This window comes from Macrosteles quadrilineatus, unplaced genomic scaffold (genome assembly GCF_028750875.1).
Source record: "Macrosteles quadrilineatus isolate MER2022 unplaced genomic scaffold, UCM_ALF_1.0 Scaffold_1__1_contigs__length_201487025, whole genome shotgun sequence".
NCBI classification, from domain to species: Eukaryota; Metazoa; Arthropoda; class Insecta; order Hemiptera; family Cicadellidae; genus Macrosteles; species Macrosteles quadrilineatus.
The window spans coordinates 15,499,389-15,517,493 of record NW_026542594.1 but is presented as its reverse complement, the minus strand read 5'-3'; the positions used below and the strand labels follow the sequence as shown (position 1 = coordinate 15,517,493).

Below are 18,105 nucleotides of genomic sequence, written 5' to 3'. Positions count from 1 at the left end.
CTATACGTATACAACTAAAAGAGTGCAATACAACGTAGTGCTCTGCTCTAGGACCAGAAGCAGGCAGAAACAGAAAGGAGTGAAAGAAAGGGGAAGTTTCTTGTTGTGACAAGTGGCGCTGCGCGCTTGCTTATCTCGAGCATGAGTGATTCGTGAAATGAAACCCATAGGTGCCGCGCTGGCGCTGACGCTGCCGACTGCCGAGCGTCAGCTCAGTTCAAATCGAACTGCAAATGGCATTGAGTCCTTGAGTTGTAGTGCTCTACAAATATACAAAATTTTCAAGTGCTGTTGGTACAAACAGAATAAACAGAACAAACAGAAAAAACAAACAGAGAACAAACAGAATTGCCTTTATTGTGGTGCTTTGAATACTTGAACTCTGAGCAAAAATAAACAAAATTACGTTGTTCACGTAAAAAAAATGTTCCGTTGGCGCCACAGCGCCACTTTTTCGTGGCGCCATATGCGGCCGCGTACTTCGCGTATGGGTTAAACCGGCCCTGTTCCCGCTATGCAACAGAAGATCTTCTCGCTATCACTGCCTGCAGCTCAGCAGCTCAGGAACTTGACAAGCAAGATATCGTACCTGGAGACCAGGAGGTAGCTGAGCAACCTCAAGAAGAAATATCGTAAAGTGTGTGTGTGAGTGATACAAATGGGCAATATAGTGTCAGTGATTTACCATGCTCTTCTTCTTCTTTAACCCTACATTTAAACTAAATTGTTATGACAATTAAAACTTCTGCAAGTTTGTAAAATCCTGATGTAAACAAATACTGATTCTATTGGCAACCATACTACTTCTACTCCAATATGCTTTAATAACAGTAAAGATCATAACAAATTGAAACGGACAAATTGTCATACACATAAAGTAATTAGTAATGGCAGCACTCAACATTTTTCAACATTTCACCAAAATGTTCAAAATTTATCAACAAGATTAGGCATTTTAGAGATAAACTAGTTGTTTCCAGTTAATAATATTAACTACATTTCAATGTTTCCAGTTAATAATATTAACTACATTTCAATGTCATTTTAATAATTTAAATACAATTTTATCTTGTGATTACATAATAAATCAAAAGTCAATACTCAATAGGCTACTGTTTTAATAAAGGTTTTAACAGAGTACACAATACTGCCTGACAGAACAGTTAACATTTACATCTTACTTTTGACATGTTAAAGGTGAAACTCTTTCCATACAATTTTTTTCGCAAATACTCTAATAACATCTTTAACCAGAAGACCTTGGTTTCGTTGTTTTTTCACCATTATTTTTAGTTAATCAAAAGCGTCATGGCAGATAAGACCAACTTGTTCAAGTGTCTGTCCTTGAATTTTTGTGATGGTCATGGCAAAAGCAATTTGGCATTGGAACTGCAGATGTTTGAATTTCAGGAAAAAAATTTCCTTCTGACGATTCTAAGCTTATTGGAATAATAATACTCGTTTTCCAGCCAAACTTGCAGTAATCATTTTCATATTTAAGACTTTGTCATTAATCTCTTTCACCATTATTCTGGTTCCATTAACCAGTCCTTTTTATGGATTTAAATTTCTTAGTAAAATTACAATTCCACCTTTTTACAAACATAACTTGTGAGACATAACCACTTGGTGCTTAAGTGTGGAGAAATTCATCAGGGACATGTAACCGGTCTTCCTCTTCTTGAATCAAAGTGTCCACTGAGTAGTAAACTCTACTGTCATTATTTATTTAGTTGCTTAGCTATTTTATAATTAATTTGGTCACCATGTTCATTCTTTGGTTAAATTAGTGCATGATTTTTGTCTTTTTTTTAAGCATTTTGGGAGAATCCTTCACTGAAGATTTCGTCAATGATATTTTTATTCGCAATACATTGTGGTGGAAGACTTATCAATGTCTCACAAAGACCATTAAGGTAGCTCTCTTGGCCATTCCTTATTCGTAAAAGATATTCAGAAATATTGATTACCTTGGATTTGCTCTCATGTTTTTAGCAAGTGAAACATTTTTAAACATTGACCATAAAGGTGATATAATTATTGAATTTTCTACCATTTCACAGCGACTCACACCAGAGACTATGGTAGCTCATTGCCAGGAATTACCTCCAAAACCTTTCCACCAAAAGGCTTTGCTTGGCCTTCTCTTCTGGCGATATCTCGCAGTAATCATTCTACAGACGATAAAGCATACTTATTGGACATAGAAGCTTCATCCTATAATATTATTTTACATATATTTAGCTTCGTTGCTATTGGATTTTATTCCGGAGACTGAGACTGACTCATTTAATTTTATTGCCAATTTAAATCTGTTTTGTACAGTACGCTAAGATCTCCAAGTCAAAATAGTCTGTTTTGTGACAGCATCTGCCCGTGCAACATAAAAAAAGTCAAGCAGTCTCATAACATTTCTTTGAACTTCAAAAACCAGCATAGATAACTTTTCACAATTTATTATCATACCATCTCTGTTGTTAATACGTCGCCGAATCACAAACACTGGATTGTTTCTTCTAGGTAGAATTTTATGATAATCAAAATAAAAAATTGGAAAACACAACACATAAAAATATCTATGAAAACGTTAAACACACCATTATCTGAAAATAAAATACAATCACATAATGAAATAGACTGGTTTTTACTCCCTATGAATGAAACTGCATAAATAAACTATCCCATCTCATAAGTTATCATTGTATTTGAAAGTAAACTGATAGGTAAACAGAAAAAGTAAATATTAAAATGACAGAAGGGAAACAGGATATTTTTATGAAGACAGATGTATTATTTTAAGAAATGAATCATATGTAATCTTAACAAATTTTGACTTGTATATTAAAAATACATGAACACTTTAAAGTCCAATGGAGCAAAGCACATTGAACTGAGCGTGGCAAAAGTTATTCCATGACTTCTACAGAGAATCCCCTTTAATTTGACACCTTAATCATCAAAATCAGTTCATAAATAAAAGAGTTTTGGTGTGCACAAGAAATTCCTTACGGAATTAGAATAATAGATTTGGATGAAATTAACCCAGATGTTGTTGTTTTAACTGAAATAAACATTTATGAGGAGGAATTAATAAATGTAAATATTAAAAATTATAAAATATCTTTACTTTGGCAAGGAAAACCACCACCGGTGGTGGTGTATTAATCTTAACCAATAGATTTGTAAAATGTAAAAAGGTTTTCAAGAAAGAGATTCAAGAAATTATTGCAGAGAAGGAATTTGAGTGTTGCTTAGCTGAGATAAATATTGATGATTTTTCCTTTTTAGTAGTGTAGGTGTATACAGAACTCCTGAGTATAAGTATAATGATTGTTTTTTAACTAAACTTGAAGCTACATTGGATGTTTTAACTAAGAAGTATGAAAATATAATTTTAGCAGGTGACATAAACATAAATGTACTGAAACATGATGCATTGTATTATAGATTTTTAAATACTATAACTATGTACAATATGTTTTATAAAGTTAATTTTCCTACAAGGGTTACCAATAACTCCGAAACAGCAATAGATAATTTCATTACTAATATACACACAATTCAGACAAATGTAACAGGAATAATAACACTTGTATCTGATCATGATGGTCAGCTTTTGGAGCTAGTAAGTTTAAAAAGCAAGAAAAAAAGTCAGTTAAGAAAAAATGTAGAAAATTTAAGGAAAATGACGTTATGATGTTTTTAAGTTATTTAAGTAATGAATCGTGGTTTGATGTTTTTCAATCTTCTGTAGATGTAAAATATGATGTTTTTATTTCTATTTTTAGTTATTATTTTGATGTAAATTTTCCAAAAGTAATTAGTATGGAAAAAAAGTACAATGATGGTACTGTAAATGGAATTCAGGTGAAATAGTTGAGAAAAAGTTTGAAATAACAGAACTTGAGAATTTATCTAAGAGAAGGAAAGATAATGCAATGAGCAAAATGATTAAAGTAAAGAAAAAGGAATTTAAAGAATCAATTAACAAAGCCAAACAAACATTTTACTGTAAAAAGATAAAAAATGCCGTCAATAAAACTAAAGTAATAACATGGAAAATTATAAAAAATGAAATAAAACTTAAGTCGAAAGCAGTAAATCTAACTTCAAATTAAACCATTGTTCAAAATGGTCAAACAGTAACACACCCATTGACAGTGATTAATACATTTAATAACTTTTTTACAACTGCAGTTGAAATGCTTGTCTTGCCATATGTTTCACAACCATTAATAACAGCAATAGATACAGTAACACAGAAACCCTCAAAATCTTGCACTATTAAAAATTTTAAGTTTGAATCCATAACTGAAGACAATCTTAGAAAATTAATTCTTTGTTTTGAAAATAAATATTCAACGGGGTATGATGAAATACCTATCTCAATAATTAAAAGATCCTTACCATATATCTTAAAACCATTAACACATGTAATAAATTCTTCTCTGATTTCAGGAATTTTTCCCTCCAAATTAAAATTAGCCAAGGTTTTACAGGTTTTTTCAAAAATTTTTGAACAAGTTGTTTATATTCAGCTCTTTAATTACCTTGAAACGAGTGTTTGATAAGGAGCAACACGGTTTTAGACCAGGAAAATCTACAATAACAGCTGGAATAGATTTTATTGAATCAATAATAAATTCAGTATATAATGGTGATAAAGTAGTTGGAATATTTATAGACCTTAGTAGGGCTTTTGACAGTGTTTCACATTGTAAACTATTAAATATCTTAAATGAATTAGGAATAGTTGGAAAAGAATTACGGTGGTTCACTTTCATATTTAGAAAACAGAGAACAGTTTGTTGAAGTAAACAACATTATAGAGCAAAAAAATACTAAATATATTTAAAAGTTTAGATCTCAGCGGCAGACACTGCGATATGGAGTACCCCAGGGATCGATCTTGGGGCCTCTGTTACATTAAGGGGTTGCAAGAGATGATCCCTGTCAGTGATGGATCTATGTTTCTGTATTCCGATGACTCTAATGTTTTGATTTCAGGAAAATCCAATTCAACTATTGAAAAATCCTCAAACAGGAGTCTTCTCTCTATAAAAAAATTTTGGAATTAAAGAAATCTGCTTATCAGCACAACAAAATCAAATCTAATATCCTTTTCAACTAAACAGTCAAAAACAGCATTTGAACGTAATATTTTTATAAAAACAGACAAAATTGATCAGGTAAGCCAAACAAAGTTTCTGGGACTGGTCATTGATGAAAATCTATCTTGGGATAATCACATAAACTATATAGTAAATAAATTATCTTCTGGCGTTCATGCCTTGCGGCTGATGTCTAAGTTTTGCAACTTGGAAACTCTTATGATAATCTATTAGGTATTCTTTATTTCATTCCCACATATCTTTATGGAATCGCCATTTATGGAGCAACAACTAAGGAAAATTTGGATAGAATACTTATAAAACAAGAAAAAGCTATTAGAGTGATCATGAAATTAAAAAGAACAGATTCAGTTAAAAATATCTTTCCTGAATTGGGTGTGTTAACAGTTTACAGTTTGTATATTTATGAGACAATTATTTTCGCAAAACAATTTCATTTATTATCCGCTTTAAGTAAATATAACACACACTTTCAAATTAACCTTCCTAGACATAATTTAGAATTCTACACCAAAAAACCTTCATATACAGGATTAAAATTTCTTCAGAAATTACCTATTTCACTTAAAAAAGAAAATATAAACATATTCAAAAGCCAAACTAAAAGACTTATTGATAAGAAACCCATTTTATTCTATCAAAGAATTTTTAAATTGTAATTTCGAAACGTTCATTTGAATTCCAGATACTACCTAGTTTTACCCTGATGTAATTGATTTTGTGATTTGTTTAAGTAATAACACTCATTTTTAGTTTTACTATTATATAGATCCTTTGTAATGAATGACTTTAATTATTTAGTTTATAATTTTTTTATGTTAGTTTAATGACGCTATTTAAGACATCTATAAGTATAAAATATTGTCTAAACTTGAATAAAGAATATTTGATTGATTGATATTCACTTAATAATTTATGTTAGATTGTGTGGGTATAGAACGAAAGATAAAAATATTAAGGCATTGTCATCCCGTTTATTGTTTATAATACTTTGATAAAGGTTTTTATGTTTTAAATTTTTAATATTGGAGTATTTAAACGTTGTTGAGTGCACAGGTGTGCTGCGATTGGGGTTTAATACATTTGGACTTATTTAAAAGTAAAATAGTTTTCTGTGCTGCACTCTGTAGAAACACTGTGGCACTATTTCAAATCATGACTAAATGCTACTAAACAGTTGGTGAAAGTAAACATGTTTTTAAGTCTATAGGTGATTGATATAAGTGTGCCAGCCGTTTTATTCGAAAACTATAAGAGATATCAAAAAAAGTTAAATGGTAAGTGCCTTGGATTTTTTATTTAAAAAATTGTAGTCAAGTAAAAAAAAAAATTTTTGCCGCCATTTTTCCAATATGGCCGCCAACTTTGTTTTTTCTTATGAAACACCCTGTATTTTATGAAGTATTCTGGTAGAAAATGTAATTTTAAGACGATTTTATTCTTGTGATTTTTTTCATAAACCTAACCGTTTCAAAGATAATAATGGTTAAAGTTTTGAAATTTCTGCATGAGAAAGAGTTTCGATAAAAGCCTAAGCAAGCATGCCCTGTTTTATTCGAAAACCATTCAAAATTTCACAACTTTAAACCATTATTATCTTTGAAACGGTTAGGTTTATGAAAAAAATCACAAGAATAAAATCGTCTTAAAATTACATTTTCTACCAGAATACTTCACAAAATACAGGGTGTTCCATAAGAAAAATCAAAGTTGGTGGTCATATTGAAAAAATGGCGGCTAAAATAATTTTTTCGACTTTACTACAAATTTTTTATTGAAAAGTCCAAGGCACTTACCATTTAACTTTTTTTGATACCTCTTATGGTTTTCGAATAAAACGGCTGGCACACTTATATCAATCACCCTGTATATTAATTTGAAACTGTTTTTCTTTAGTCTAGTCAACAAAGGGATTGTAGAGGATATGGAGAGGGGGAAATTTTTTTTCTGCGGGAATGTGTTCGGGGTAGTTAGAAGATAAAAATACCAAAAGTCCCCGCCCCTGGCCCTGCTGCTTCAGCGGGGGGAGAGGGGGAAAGACCCCATTTTTTAGTTTTTTACTTCTACACTAAAAACCGTGCATCGTTTTTACCAAAATTACTTGTTTCCATGACAAATATATTGTAAATTATAAAAAGAAAGATGATGAAATTCTCTACAAGAATGGTCATATTCATTTTTCCGTATATGCATTGGTTTAAAAGATATTCTCAAAATAATATAAAAATTCTTAAATAAATTGATTTTTCACGCATTTTTTGTCAAATAAGTTTATATAATCCATTAGCCTGTTGTTGTTTCACATCAATCAGGATAGAAAACAGGTTTTTGAACACTAACCTATATAATATAATATATCAATCGCATATATTGTGTTAAAAATAGTTTATATATATTTAAATAAATTATGTATATTTGTCATGGAAACAAGTAATTTTGGCATAATTATTACACAAAAAATTAAAAAGTTTATGTTTGTAGCTATATTTGTCCAGGTTTATTTATATCAATCACCGAAACCAAGACTTAATACTATTGTTCATGATCTCTCCATAATCCAATTCTTGTTCATTAGACTCAAATATCTATACTGTTAGCTGTTCTATGAAATGGCAACAATACAAAGTAGGTATTTTAAACCAAGTGTGAATGGAGATGAGTGTAGGATGAGTGGCGCGATCTTGTAGTCTTGTTAGTGACTAAGGCCGACTTATTCCGTAGACACAGCTGTTAATTAATAGCCCATACAGCTAATGGCAACTAAGGGACCTACAGTTTATAGTGGAATCCGAACCACATTTTTGCCTTGGTATATACGAATTGGTCTAATTATCAGGATAGTACTGACTGCGGATAGTCGTAGTACTCACCCGTGTGGACGTTAATCCACACCAGGGAGTATCGCATCCACCTTGCATGCCTATAAATATCCACAATTCGTATAAAAGGGGGGGACATATATATACCCTCATACATGAGCCCAAAACGTTTAATTTGAGACATAAATAAGGTCTTTCGGACAATTACTTCAAAAGATACAGCAAGAAATCTAAATTTCCAAGATGGCGGCAGTTTTTTCAAAATGGCGGCCGTTCCCCAACTGGGATTTCTTGGGACTTTGTGTGGGCCACTCAGGACATTGTTTTGAACATTTCCACCAATTTTCAGCCTGTTATCAATTTTGTCCGGGTCATAACCTAATTGCACTGGACTAATAAATTTAAACTATACTATATCATATACAAAGATAGTTTCTAATCGGAACTCCCCCCCCCCCAAGGGACCGCCACTAGTCAGTAGATATTCACTTGAACAGAGACACCAAAATTATAGTAACCAGGAACAGTTAATCCCTTAACCAAGTTTTTTGCAAATGTACTTAAGATTATAACAGTGCCTGATGTGCAATTTGTGCATGCGAGAAAATGTCCAATAAGTGTTCTCCGTTATGCCAGAACTGCTAAGGGATCTTTTTACATGAAATTCCCATTCTGATGAATGAGGAAGATGAAGAATATACAGGCCTACACCGAATTCTCACTTTGATAGCCAATATTGAGTCTAATCAACAAGAATTGAATGATGGAGATGTCCTAGATGGTGGTTTTCAGTTCCAGATGGCACCAGTTTTTGGGACAGAAGTCGGACCCTCTCGTCCCAAGTGAGCCAGACCATGAACAATAATATTAAGTCTTGGTTTTGGTAATTGTTATAAATAAACCTGGACAAATATAGCTACAAACATAATCTTTTTAATTTTTAATGTAATAATTATGCCAAAATTACTTGTTTCCATGACAAATATATATAACTTATTTAAATTTATATAAACTATTTTTAACACAATTTATACGATTGATATATTATATTATATAGGTTAGTGTTCAAAAACCTGTTTTCTATCCTGATTGATGTGAAACAACAACAGGCTAATGGATTATATAAACTTATTTGACAAAAAATGCTTGAAAAATCAATTAATTTAAGAATTTTTATATTATTTTGAGAATATCTTTTAAACCAATGCATATACGGAAAAATGAATACGACCATTCTTGTAGAGAATTTCATCATCTTTCTTTTTATAATTTACATTTTTTCCGTACAATGCACGGTTTTCAGTGTAGAAGTAAAAAACAAAAAAATGGGGTCTTTCCCCCCCTCCCCCCGCTGAAGCAGCAGGGCCAGGGGCGGGGACTTTTGGTATTTTTATCTTCTAACTACCCCGAACACATTCCCGCAGAAAAAAAATTTCCCCCTCTCCATGTCCTCTACACGCCCCTTTTGAGCATTCATTGACTGGACTACTTTGTGACAGCTAATTTGAGAGAACGGCTGGGCGTAGAAACTCGGTAGAGGTGTCTAAAGAAAGGGCTTGGTCTGTAGATGAGCCATCAAAAGAGAAACGTGGTCAATTCCCTTGGGGCTCTGCCCAATGGCCTTTCATGGTGTCTACTAAACCTGGTTTTGAAAAATTCAAGGAGTTTTCCAGGAGAATTCAAGACAAATTCGACCGATTAGTTGAGCGGGTTCCGATAATAGCTCTTAACTATTATCGGAACCCGCTCAACTAATCGCAGCCCGGTAATAATTATTAATTATTTTTATTTGAAGAAAAACTTTTCCAAAGAATAATATTTTATACAACATAGTAAAACAGTATAACTGGTAGGTAAGGCGACACCAGTTATCATCTCCCGCGATCGTGGGAATACCAGTGAGCACATCTTACAGTCTCGTCAAAACCTGCAACCGATCGCGGCAAAACAGGTTCGCATATTTTATGATTTCAGCGACACGAAGAATCGTTTCCCCCGATCGTGGCAACACCCGTGTGCATATTTTGCGGTTTGGGCGACACCGGTAATCGTCTCCCGCGATCGCAGCAACACTCGTAGGCATATCTCGCGGTTTCGGCGACACCGATAATCGTCTCCCGCGATCGCGGCAACACCCGTGTGCATATTTTGCGGTTTGGGCGACACCGGTAATCGTCTCCCGCGATCGCAGCAACACTCGTAGGCATATCTCGCGGTTTCGGCGACACCGATAATCGTCTCCCGCGATCGCGGCAACACCCGTGTGCATATTTTGCGGTTTGGGCGACACCGGTACAGCTCGTGACATCTAAGCTGGCACTTGGCCGATCGCTAATAGTACCTTTTTCAAAAACATTATGTCTCGTCATGCGGGTTGCATAAACTGTCCTCGCGACCCATATGAAGGCGCTCAAGTACATAATACAAGGGGAGTCAACCCCGTGAGGCAGCGGAAATGTTTGCAGTCCGGTCTTTTCCCTACCTCCACCCTCCTCCCGCCTACACTGCCCGCGCTAGGCCAAGTGCCAGCTTAGGTGTCACGAGCTGTAATCGTCTCCCGCGATCGCAGCAACACCCGTAAGCATATCTCGCGGTTTCGGCGACACCGATAATCGTCTCCCGCGATCGCGGCAATACCCGTAAGCATATCCTGTGGTTTCGGCGACACCGATAATCGTCTCCCGCGATCGCGGCAACACCCGTGTGCATATTTCGCGATTTGGGAGACACCGATAATAGTCTCCCGCGATCGCGGCATTACCCGTCAGCATATCTTGCGGTTTCGGTGACACCGATAATCGTTTCCGATGCTTCCAATGCTCGTTTCAATTTTGGCAACAAAAGCGGTAGTGTTTCTGTTAGCAGACGATTCCGATGACCGGGCTCCAGATTCCCGGAGGTCTGGGTTCAAGGTAAGGAAAAATTCCCGGAGTTTTCCCGGTTTTCCCGAATTTCCCAGAGAGTAGACACCATGCCTTTAAATTCCCATCCCATATTATTCTTTAAGGGGGGGGAACGGGTTTTTGTCACAGCTAATTTGAGAGAACGGCTGAGCGTAGAAACTTGGTAGGGGTCTCTAAAGAAAGGTCTTGGTCTGTAGATGAGCCATCAAAAGAGAAATGAAGTAAATTCCCTTGGGGCTCTGCCCCAGAGGCCTTTAAAGTCCCCTCAGCAGATTTGTTTACATTATGACCATGTGTATAATTTTACACTACTTTTTAATAAAATAGCTGTTAATATTTAAATTGTGATTTACTGAATTCGTCAAAATGAAGTATTTGCAATGGTTTTTTCTGATTTTAAAATCAATTTTCTTCTGCGTCGTGTCATGTTTTACACTATAATGTTCTATTGCCAAATCAGTGGAAAAATCCTAATACTGTACTGTATCACAATAACTCTTAAAATTATTTCTTATGGAGTTAACTTATGTCTATTGTATGGGTTGGTTTTTGCCTTTTTTTTACCACTTCTTGGAGATTGTACGTAGGCGTGTTGCACGTAGATGATATTCTTTGGCATATTGCATCTGTAGACGATACTTGGGTTGGTGTAATTATTACAATGGAAAAAAGCGAGAAATCCTGGACAATTTGATATAGGCCTACTAAAAATAAAACTGAATTAACACTGTGCTACATTTCTTGAGCAATCATTGAAAGAGACGATTTGTAAACAATGGAAACATAAGAAAGTCATAGAACACAACCAAGTAGAATAAATATAGAAATAATGTTTTTTCTTCATTTTGTAATCGTTATTATAGAGAACCTAATGCGGCTATGAGTGGGAAACATTTGTAGAAAACTCTAAAAAACAAGATTAGCTTTTGAAAAAAGATAAGATATTTACGAACAATTTTGATTATATCTAACTGTTGTGTACATCGTGAGTATTTCCACAATCTTAGAGTCGACTTTTATAAAGTCATCGGAAATTATGACCGTAATTCGTTTTAAAACACGTCTGTAATGCTTCGCAATTGCTCGAATTTGAGCAACAGGTACACTAGTTATATTTATTTGTAAACATTGTAGATCAAAAAGTCTGACATTGGCCCACTTAAAACCCTTTTTTAACATGATTTTGAATGTCATCACCTGGGTCAAACTAAGGGGTTGCTGATGGGGTTTTTAGTTTTTAATACCAACACCTATTTGAGAGTAGGGGGTGGGTGAATTCAAAATCATGTAAAAAGTGTGAGACATCACCCTGGTCACGTGTACTCAAGATTCTTTGAAATAGGGGTTGTCATTTAAAAGTTTTAACTTACCCTCAGCAAACCCTATTTAGGTGGTGGGGGGTGAATTTCAAAATACCACCAAAAAGTACTTTACATTACCCTAGTCACGTGTATCGAAGCTCGTTTGAATATATGCAGCGCCGTTCAAAAGTTAAGCAGGGGACTATTGTGGGACACCCGGTATATGTTTTGGGGAAATCACATATTGGTTTTGGAATGATCCAATATTATACTTCCTCTCATCAAGCCGAGCGCTGCTCTAATCGACTACCTCTTATCAAGAAAGCTAATCAATTGGCTCAAATATAGTGAAGTATCTATTTAACCAGTTTAGTTCTGTCAAATTGGGTACCGGTAACAGTGAACCATTTTTATCTCTGCTCAATATAAGAACAACATATATCTGTTACAACATACGGAAAACAATTACAGTAGATATAAGAACAAACAATGGTTTGGATCATTAAAATATACAAATCACATCGTTGGCCAAAAGTAGGCTGCAGTAAAATGTTTGTATTATTCTCCATATTCCAATCTTAGCAACATTTTATTGGACTGTTTTTTAAGGATTTTTCTATATTCAAATTGTTCTGTACTTTGTTCCAAAGATGGACTGTCGTAGAGTTTTGGGGGGTGTTTGAATTTAATTTAGTTTTTCCTTTGAGAAGTCATAACTACAAGGGGTACTCACACAAGGTGGCAGGTGCCGGACAGGTCAGAGTGCCAGTCTCCTCAGTCTGATGGCATGCCACGCGATGTATTGGAACCAGCATCGTCTCTTTACCTTCCTCATCTCTGCTGGACACTCCAAACTTTATGTCATGGCCGTCGCTGTAGAAACCCCATCTGGCATGAACAGTTGAGTGAATAATTGACCAAATTAGATATTCAACAATCAAAAGAGACCAACAAGGAACATTTTCATTCGCATTGACAGTGGTAAAAATTTAAATGTCTAGAAATCTGTAAGCTTATGACTCACTTGAGTTGAGAACCCTCTTCTGCCGCTAGATAGTTGAGTCGCAGCTTCTCGCCTTTCTTGACAGTGACGATGCAGTAACTCTCTTTACCTTCTGAAGCTAGACGATCACTCTTGCGTACATACATAGACTTGGGTATCTTTCCTCCCTGGTTGATCTAAAACAAAAATGTGTTTATGCCTTGCAATTTTTGAAAAAATATAGCAAATGATTCTGTAGCTCTATTTTTCATTTTTTCCTCTGTACAGATTACAACAAAAACCAATCTTCAATTAATATAACAACACAGTAAAATTGTTCATACACCTTTAGAAACCATATCTACTTAATGTTCTCTTAAACCTAGTTTTAACAAGGTTTCAGAATAGTCTTTACAAACATCTGCATTCGAAAATGCCTTGTTGCAAACCTCAGGTACTCTAATAGCCTTCAACTTAATGATCTCATTGGGGGTCTCACCGTTGATATCATATTCTGGCTAAAACAAACAAAGCTGGTCCAAAAATGCTGTTGATATAATAACTTCACATTTCCCCTTCACAAAGCACCTAAGTCTAAGTCACTAGGCAAGCATAGTCCTGCTGAATTTTTACACAGCTACTCTAGTTTGTACTCTTACTATGCAGACCGGGCATTCACAGAAAGCAATCATTGAATTGATTCATGGTTTGGCACTCTGCGTCACTCACTGCGCCAAATTTTAGTCCTACCCATGTTGTCAGGTCACACATAAGCTATGTATACCCTGGGAAGTCTCCTAGGAGGAAGATCGATCACTTTGAGACTGCTGAGAGTTAAACATTTTTTTTTAAGTTAGAAGCATTTTTTGCAATGGTGATTTCCAGGACTAACTTTTTATGTCAACTTTATATTTGGTGGTGGTACTGTATATACAAATGTTATGTTATTTGTAATCAAACAAGTTTTCTGAATGACTGTACCTTAGAAGGACACTTGGGGTCACCGTCTGGGTCCACTAGATCACCACCAAAGTGACGAGGCAAGTGTTCAGCAGGGATCTGATTGAGCAATACAGGCTTCCACTTGTTGGGGTCTGTCTTGTAAATCTGGATTTTGCTGAGAGTGATGTCGTTGAGGAAGTTCTTGACAATTGAGAATGCCAATGCAAACACCTTTGGGACTGCAAAAGGTAAGTTGTTATTTTATAGTTTTTTTGTCAAAGGAAAGTGAAACTAAAGTCAATAGATATATGTGCCAGGAAACATAGATAAAAAGTGATTATCGCACAAAGTAAACAGTGCTCGATTTGTAAAATATGAGGTACCAGAACTGTAACCTATTTAATTAGATAAATACCAGGCCTATTAGGCCTAATTAGATAAAAACCTATTTAATTATGTAAATATTTTTATCTTTTCAAAAGATAATATCAGACTCCAATTCACCGCGTTCCCTGCAAATCAAGCACTGGTAAAATGTATATAATAGTAAAAAGCGTATTAATAATAAATTAAAATGAACTTATAGAATGAGAGTGCTTATATTTTTAACCGACTTCCCCACTACCAACAAAAAGAGGAGGTTCTCAATTTGTTTGTGGCGATGTTTTTTTTTCTATGTATGTTCACCAATTTCTCTGTGATTCTTTTACCGATCAGTGTGGTTTCACCACCAAAATAACCAGGAGAGTTTCTATTTGGTACCTTTTTTATATATTATGTTTAAGTATAATATTTGTTTCGGTGAAAAATTCTGAAAACCTTAAATATTCAACATTTATTTTGTTTACATTTGTGCAGATTTTTTACATTTGTGCAGAGAAGGCAATAAATAATGATAACATTCCTACAGCTGTTAGTTGAAACCATTTAAATGAAGCTAGAGACAATTCCTCATGAAACAGTTGCTTCATATTGATCAATAAACTATTTCTTGCCATGCATTTTGTTTTGGTTACTATAAAAAATGTATTTTAACGTTTGATCTGATAATATTATTTATATTTTTATTTATTTATTTATTTATATATTTATATTTATATATTTATGTTTTTCTGATAATATTAGTAATATATTCTCTACCCAGTTACTATAACATATCAATAATATTATGCCTGCTTCGGAAAGTCCTAGAGGAAGATGATTTGCAATTTCGACTAGGCTATATCTTGAGCAAACAAAACCCCCTACATGACTTACACCACTTTTAGCTGAACCAATCTTTCATATAATATTTTCCAAAGGTACTATACGTGTTATCAACCAATTTTCCACTTTTGAGTGATTTTTTAGTGCTGGTAGCTGAGGAATAACTTTCATATTGTTCCAAAACGCTTGAGACGTTACTGTATTTCTTTTTATAATGTAGAAGCACACCGATTTCAGGAATTGATGATGTCTGACATTTCAATGTATCAAGAAAAGACAATTAGTTTTTCATTAGGCCTAATGTAATGGACAACACTTTATTTCTTAAGGAATATCTAAAAATGTTCATTTTCATACCCATTGATTGTAACCTGAACAGGTGACTCAAGCAGTTTTAAAATAATGATTGTTCTGTGGAACTTTTGATTGTTTCAAATAGTTTTGCTTGTCAAAAACCTCAAGTAATTAATATATAAAAAATTATACAGTCACTAAAAATCATGAAATAATTTATTTTTGTAAAAAAATACAACCGACTTCAAACGCTCTAAAAAGAATGAAATAATTTCAATAAAGTAAACTTATGTATTAGGCAAGATCACGTATTTCAAGTCGGCGCGGCTCAAACTGCAAATATGATTGAAATTAAATATTGTGTGTGTATTTTGAAAATCAATAAATTGCAGCTGGATAACATAAATATATATAAAACATACTGAACTGTTTTGTTTATATATTAAAGGAAATATTTTCTTGTATTTTATGTTTACTTCAGAATAAATGCATACACACAAATGTTCTATATGAATAGGAAAATAATTTAGTTTGATATTATGATAGGGAAAAGAAGCTAGTTTGGTATTAAAACGTTACTTTTCCATGTTAGAAACATTTAAATGCGTTATAATCTTTTTAAAGATGCTCGTTAATACCACTATAATGACGATCTCTGATTACGGTAATAAAATAACACTTAACGCATAACTATGAAAAAGACATGCAGATTAACAACTTTAGTTATAGATAGTCACCTGCAATATGGACACCCTCTTTCAATTTTGTATCAAAAATCATCATAGAGCCGCACCTACTTAAAATACATGAGCTTGCCTAATACAAAAGTTTACTTTATTGAAATTATTTCATTCTTTTTAGAGCGTTTGAAGTCGGTTGTATTTTTTTACAAAAATAAATTATACAAATAGTTTTCAAACCAATCACAGGTTAATTAATGGTGTTATTAGTAATCATAGTGGTGGTTGATTACTAGAATTTAAGCAAGATATCAGCTATCTAACAAGAATTAGTTTTCCTAATCTCCATGTTTACCACCCCTCTTACTACATTTCTATAGACATAGCCACTAATGGAGGTATAATATACAACAATGTAAGTAAAACAAAAAAAACCCATGCACTATCAGAATAAGTTTAGATAGCTAAGTAAACAAAAATATAAAAACATGTTCTCTTTGAGTTTAATTAAAACTATACTTACGTTCCCAAGAAAATGTCAACTACTGGGTGATCCAGTTAGAGGTTACAATTTTAAGTTGGTAGCACTGGTTCCGTATGCAAGATACATTTGTTGTTATGGAGCGTTATTGGAATGAAGAACGTGTTTTAATTGTAAAAACCTTTTTTAAAAATGGGAAAAACTTTACTAACACGATTCGAGCACTGCGAAATGATTTTGGTAACCATAACCGTCCATCACGTGCGGCGATTAGAAAACTGATTGATAAATTTAATGTGACGGGTTCAGTGTTAGATTAGATGTTAAAAGACCAGTACACCCTCGGAGTGGCCGATCAGTGGAAAATATCGCTGCAACAAGTGCCAGTGTTCGAGAAAATCCGTCAACCTCAATTCGTCATCGTTCCCAGCAATTAGGCCTTTCCTACGGTACAACTCAGCGCATTTTGACTAAAGATCTACATTTGCATGCGTACAAGATCCAATTGACACAAGAATTGAAACCGGGAGATCACCAACAGAGGCTTGAATTTGTTAACTGGGTGTTGGAGAATAATCAACGTGATGAAAATTTTGTGAACAAAATTATCTGTTCTGATGAAGCTCATTTGTATATCAACGGCTATGTTAACAAACAAAACTGCCGCATTTGGGGAACTGAAAATCCTTATGCTATTCACCCGAAAGAAATGCATCCAAAAAAGGTAACTGTTTGGTGTGGATTGTGGGTTGGCGGCGTGATTGGCCCATACTTTTTTGAAAATGACCATGGCGATGCAGTTACAGTCAATGGAGAACGTTATCGGGAGATGATAAGCGATTATTTTTGGCAGCAGTTGGAATAATTGGTTGTCAATAACGAGTTGAACGACTTGTGGTTTCAACAAGATGGGGCCACTTGTCATTCAGCACGAGAAACAGTGCAGTTGTTGCACACAAAGTTTCCCGGCCGTTTAATCTCTCGTTTCGGTGATCAGCATTGGCCAGCAAGACCATGTGACCTCACACCAATGGACTATTTCCTTTGGGGATATTTGAAGTAGAAGGTTTTCGCAAACAATCCCAACTCGATTCTGGAGCTGAAGGACGAGATTCGCAGAGTAATCCATCAAATTCCACAACAAATTATCGAGAAAGTGATGGAAAATTTCATCAAAAGGGCTGTAGTCTGCAGGGATTCACACTGCAGGGCGGTCATTTGACGGATATTATTTTCCATGTGTAATGTCAATCTTCAATAAATGTGTATAAATAAAAAAATACCTTGTAAGTAAACTACAATACGTATTATTTAATTTTTAAATTGTAACCTCTAACTGGATCACCCTTTACATATCTTTGTTTT

At 34.3% G+C, this 18,105-nt stretch overlaps 1 protein-coding gene across 1 annotated transcript in view; it reads right to left on the bottom strand.

The window, feature by feature from the left end:
* Nucleotides 1–18,105, bottom strand: part of LOC129004275 (SEC14-like protein 3) — a 92,867-nt gene that overhangs the window by 19,825 nt on the left and 54,937 nt on the right. The window contains exons 7-9 of the mRNA XM_054432794.1: nt 14,119–14,318; nt 13,180–13,334; nt 12,889–13,043 (exon numbers count right to left, since the gene is read on the bottom strand). Coding sequence (XP_054288769.1) covers nt 12,889–13,043; nt 13,180–13,334; nt 14,119–14,318 — 510 coding nt within the window. The remainder of the gene's footprint in view (nt 1–12,888; nt 13,044–13,179; nt 13,335–14,118; nt 14,319–18,105) is intronic.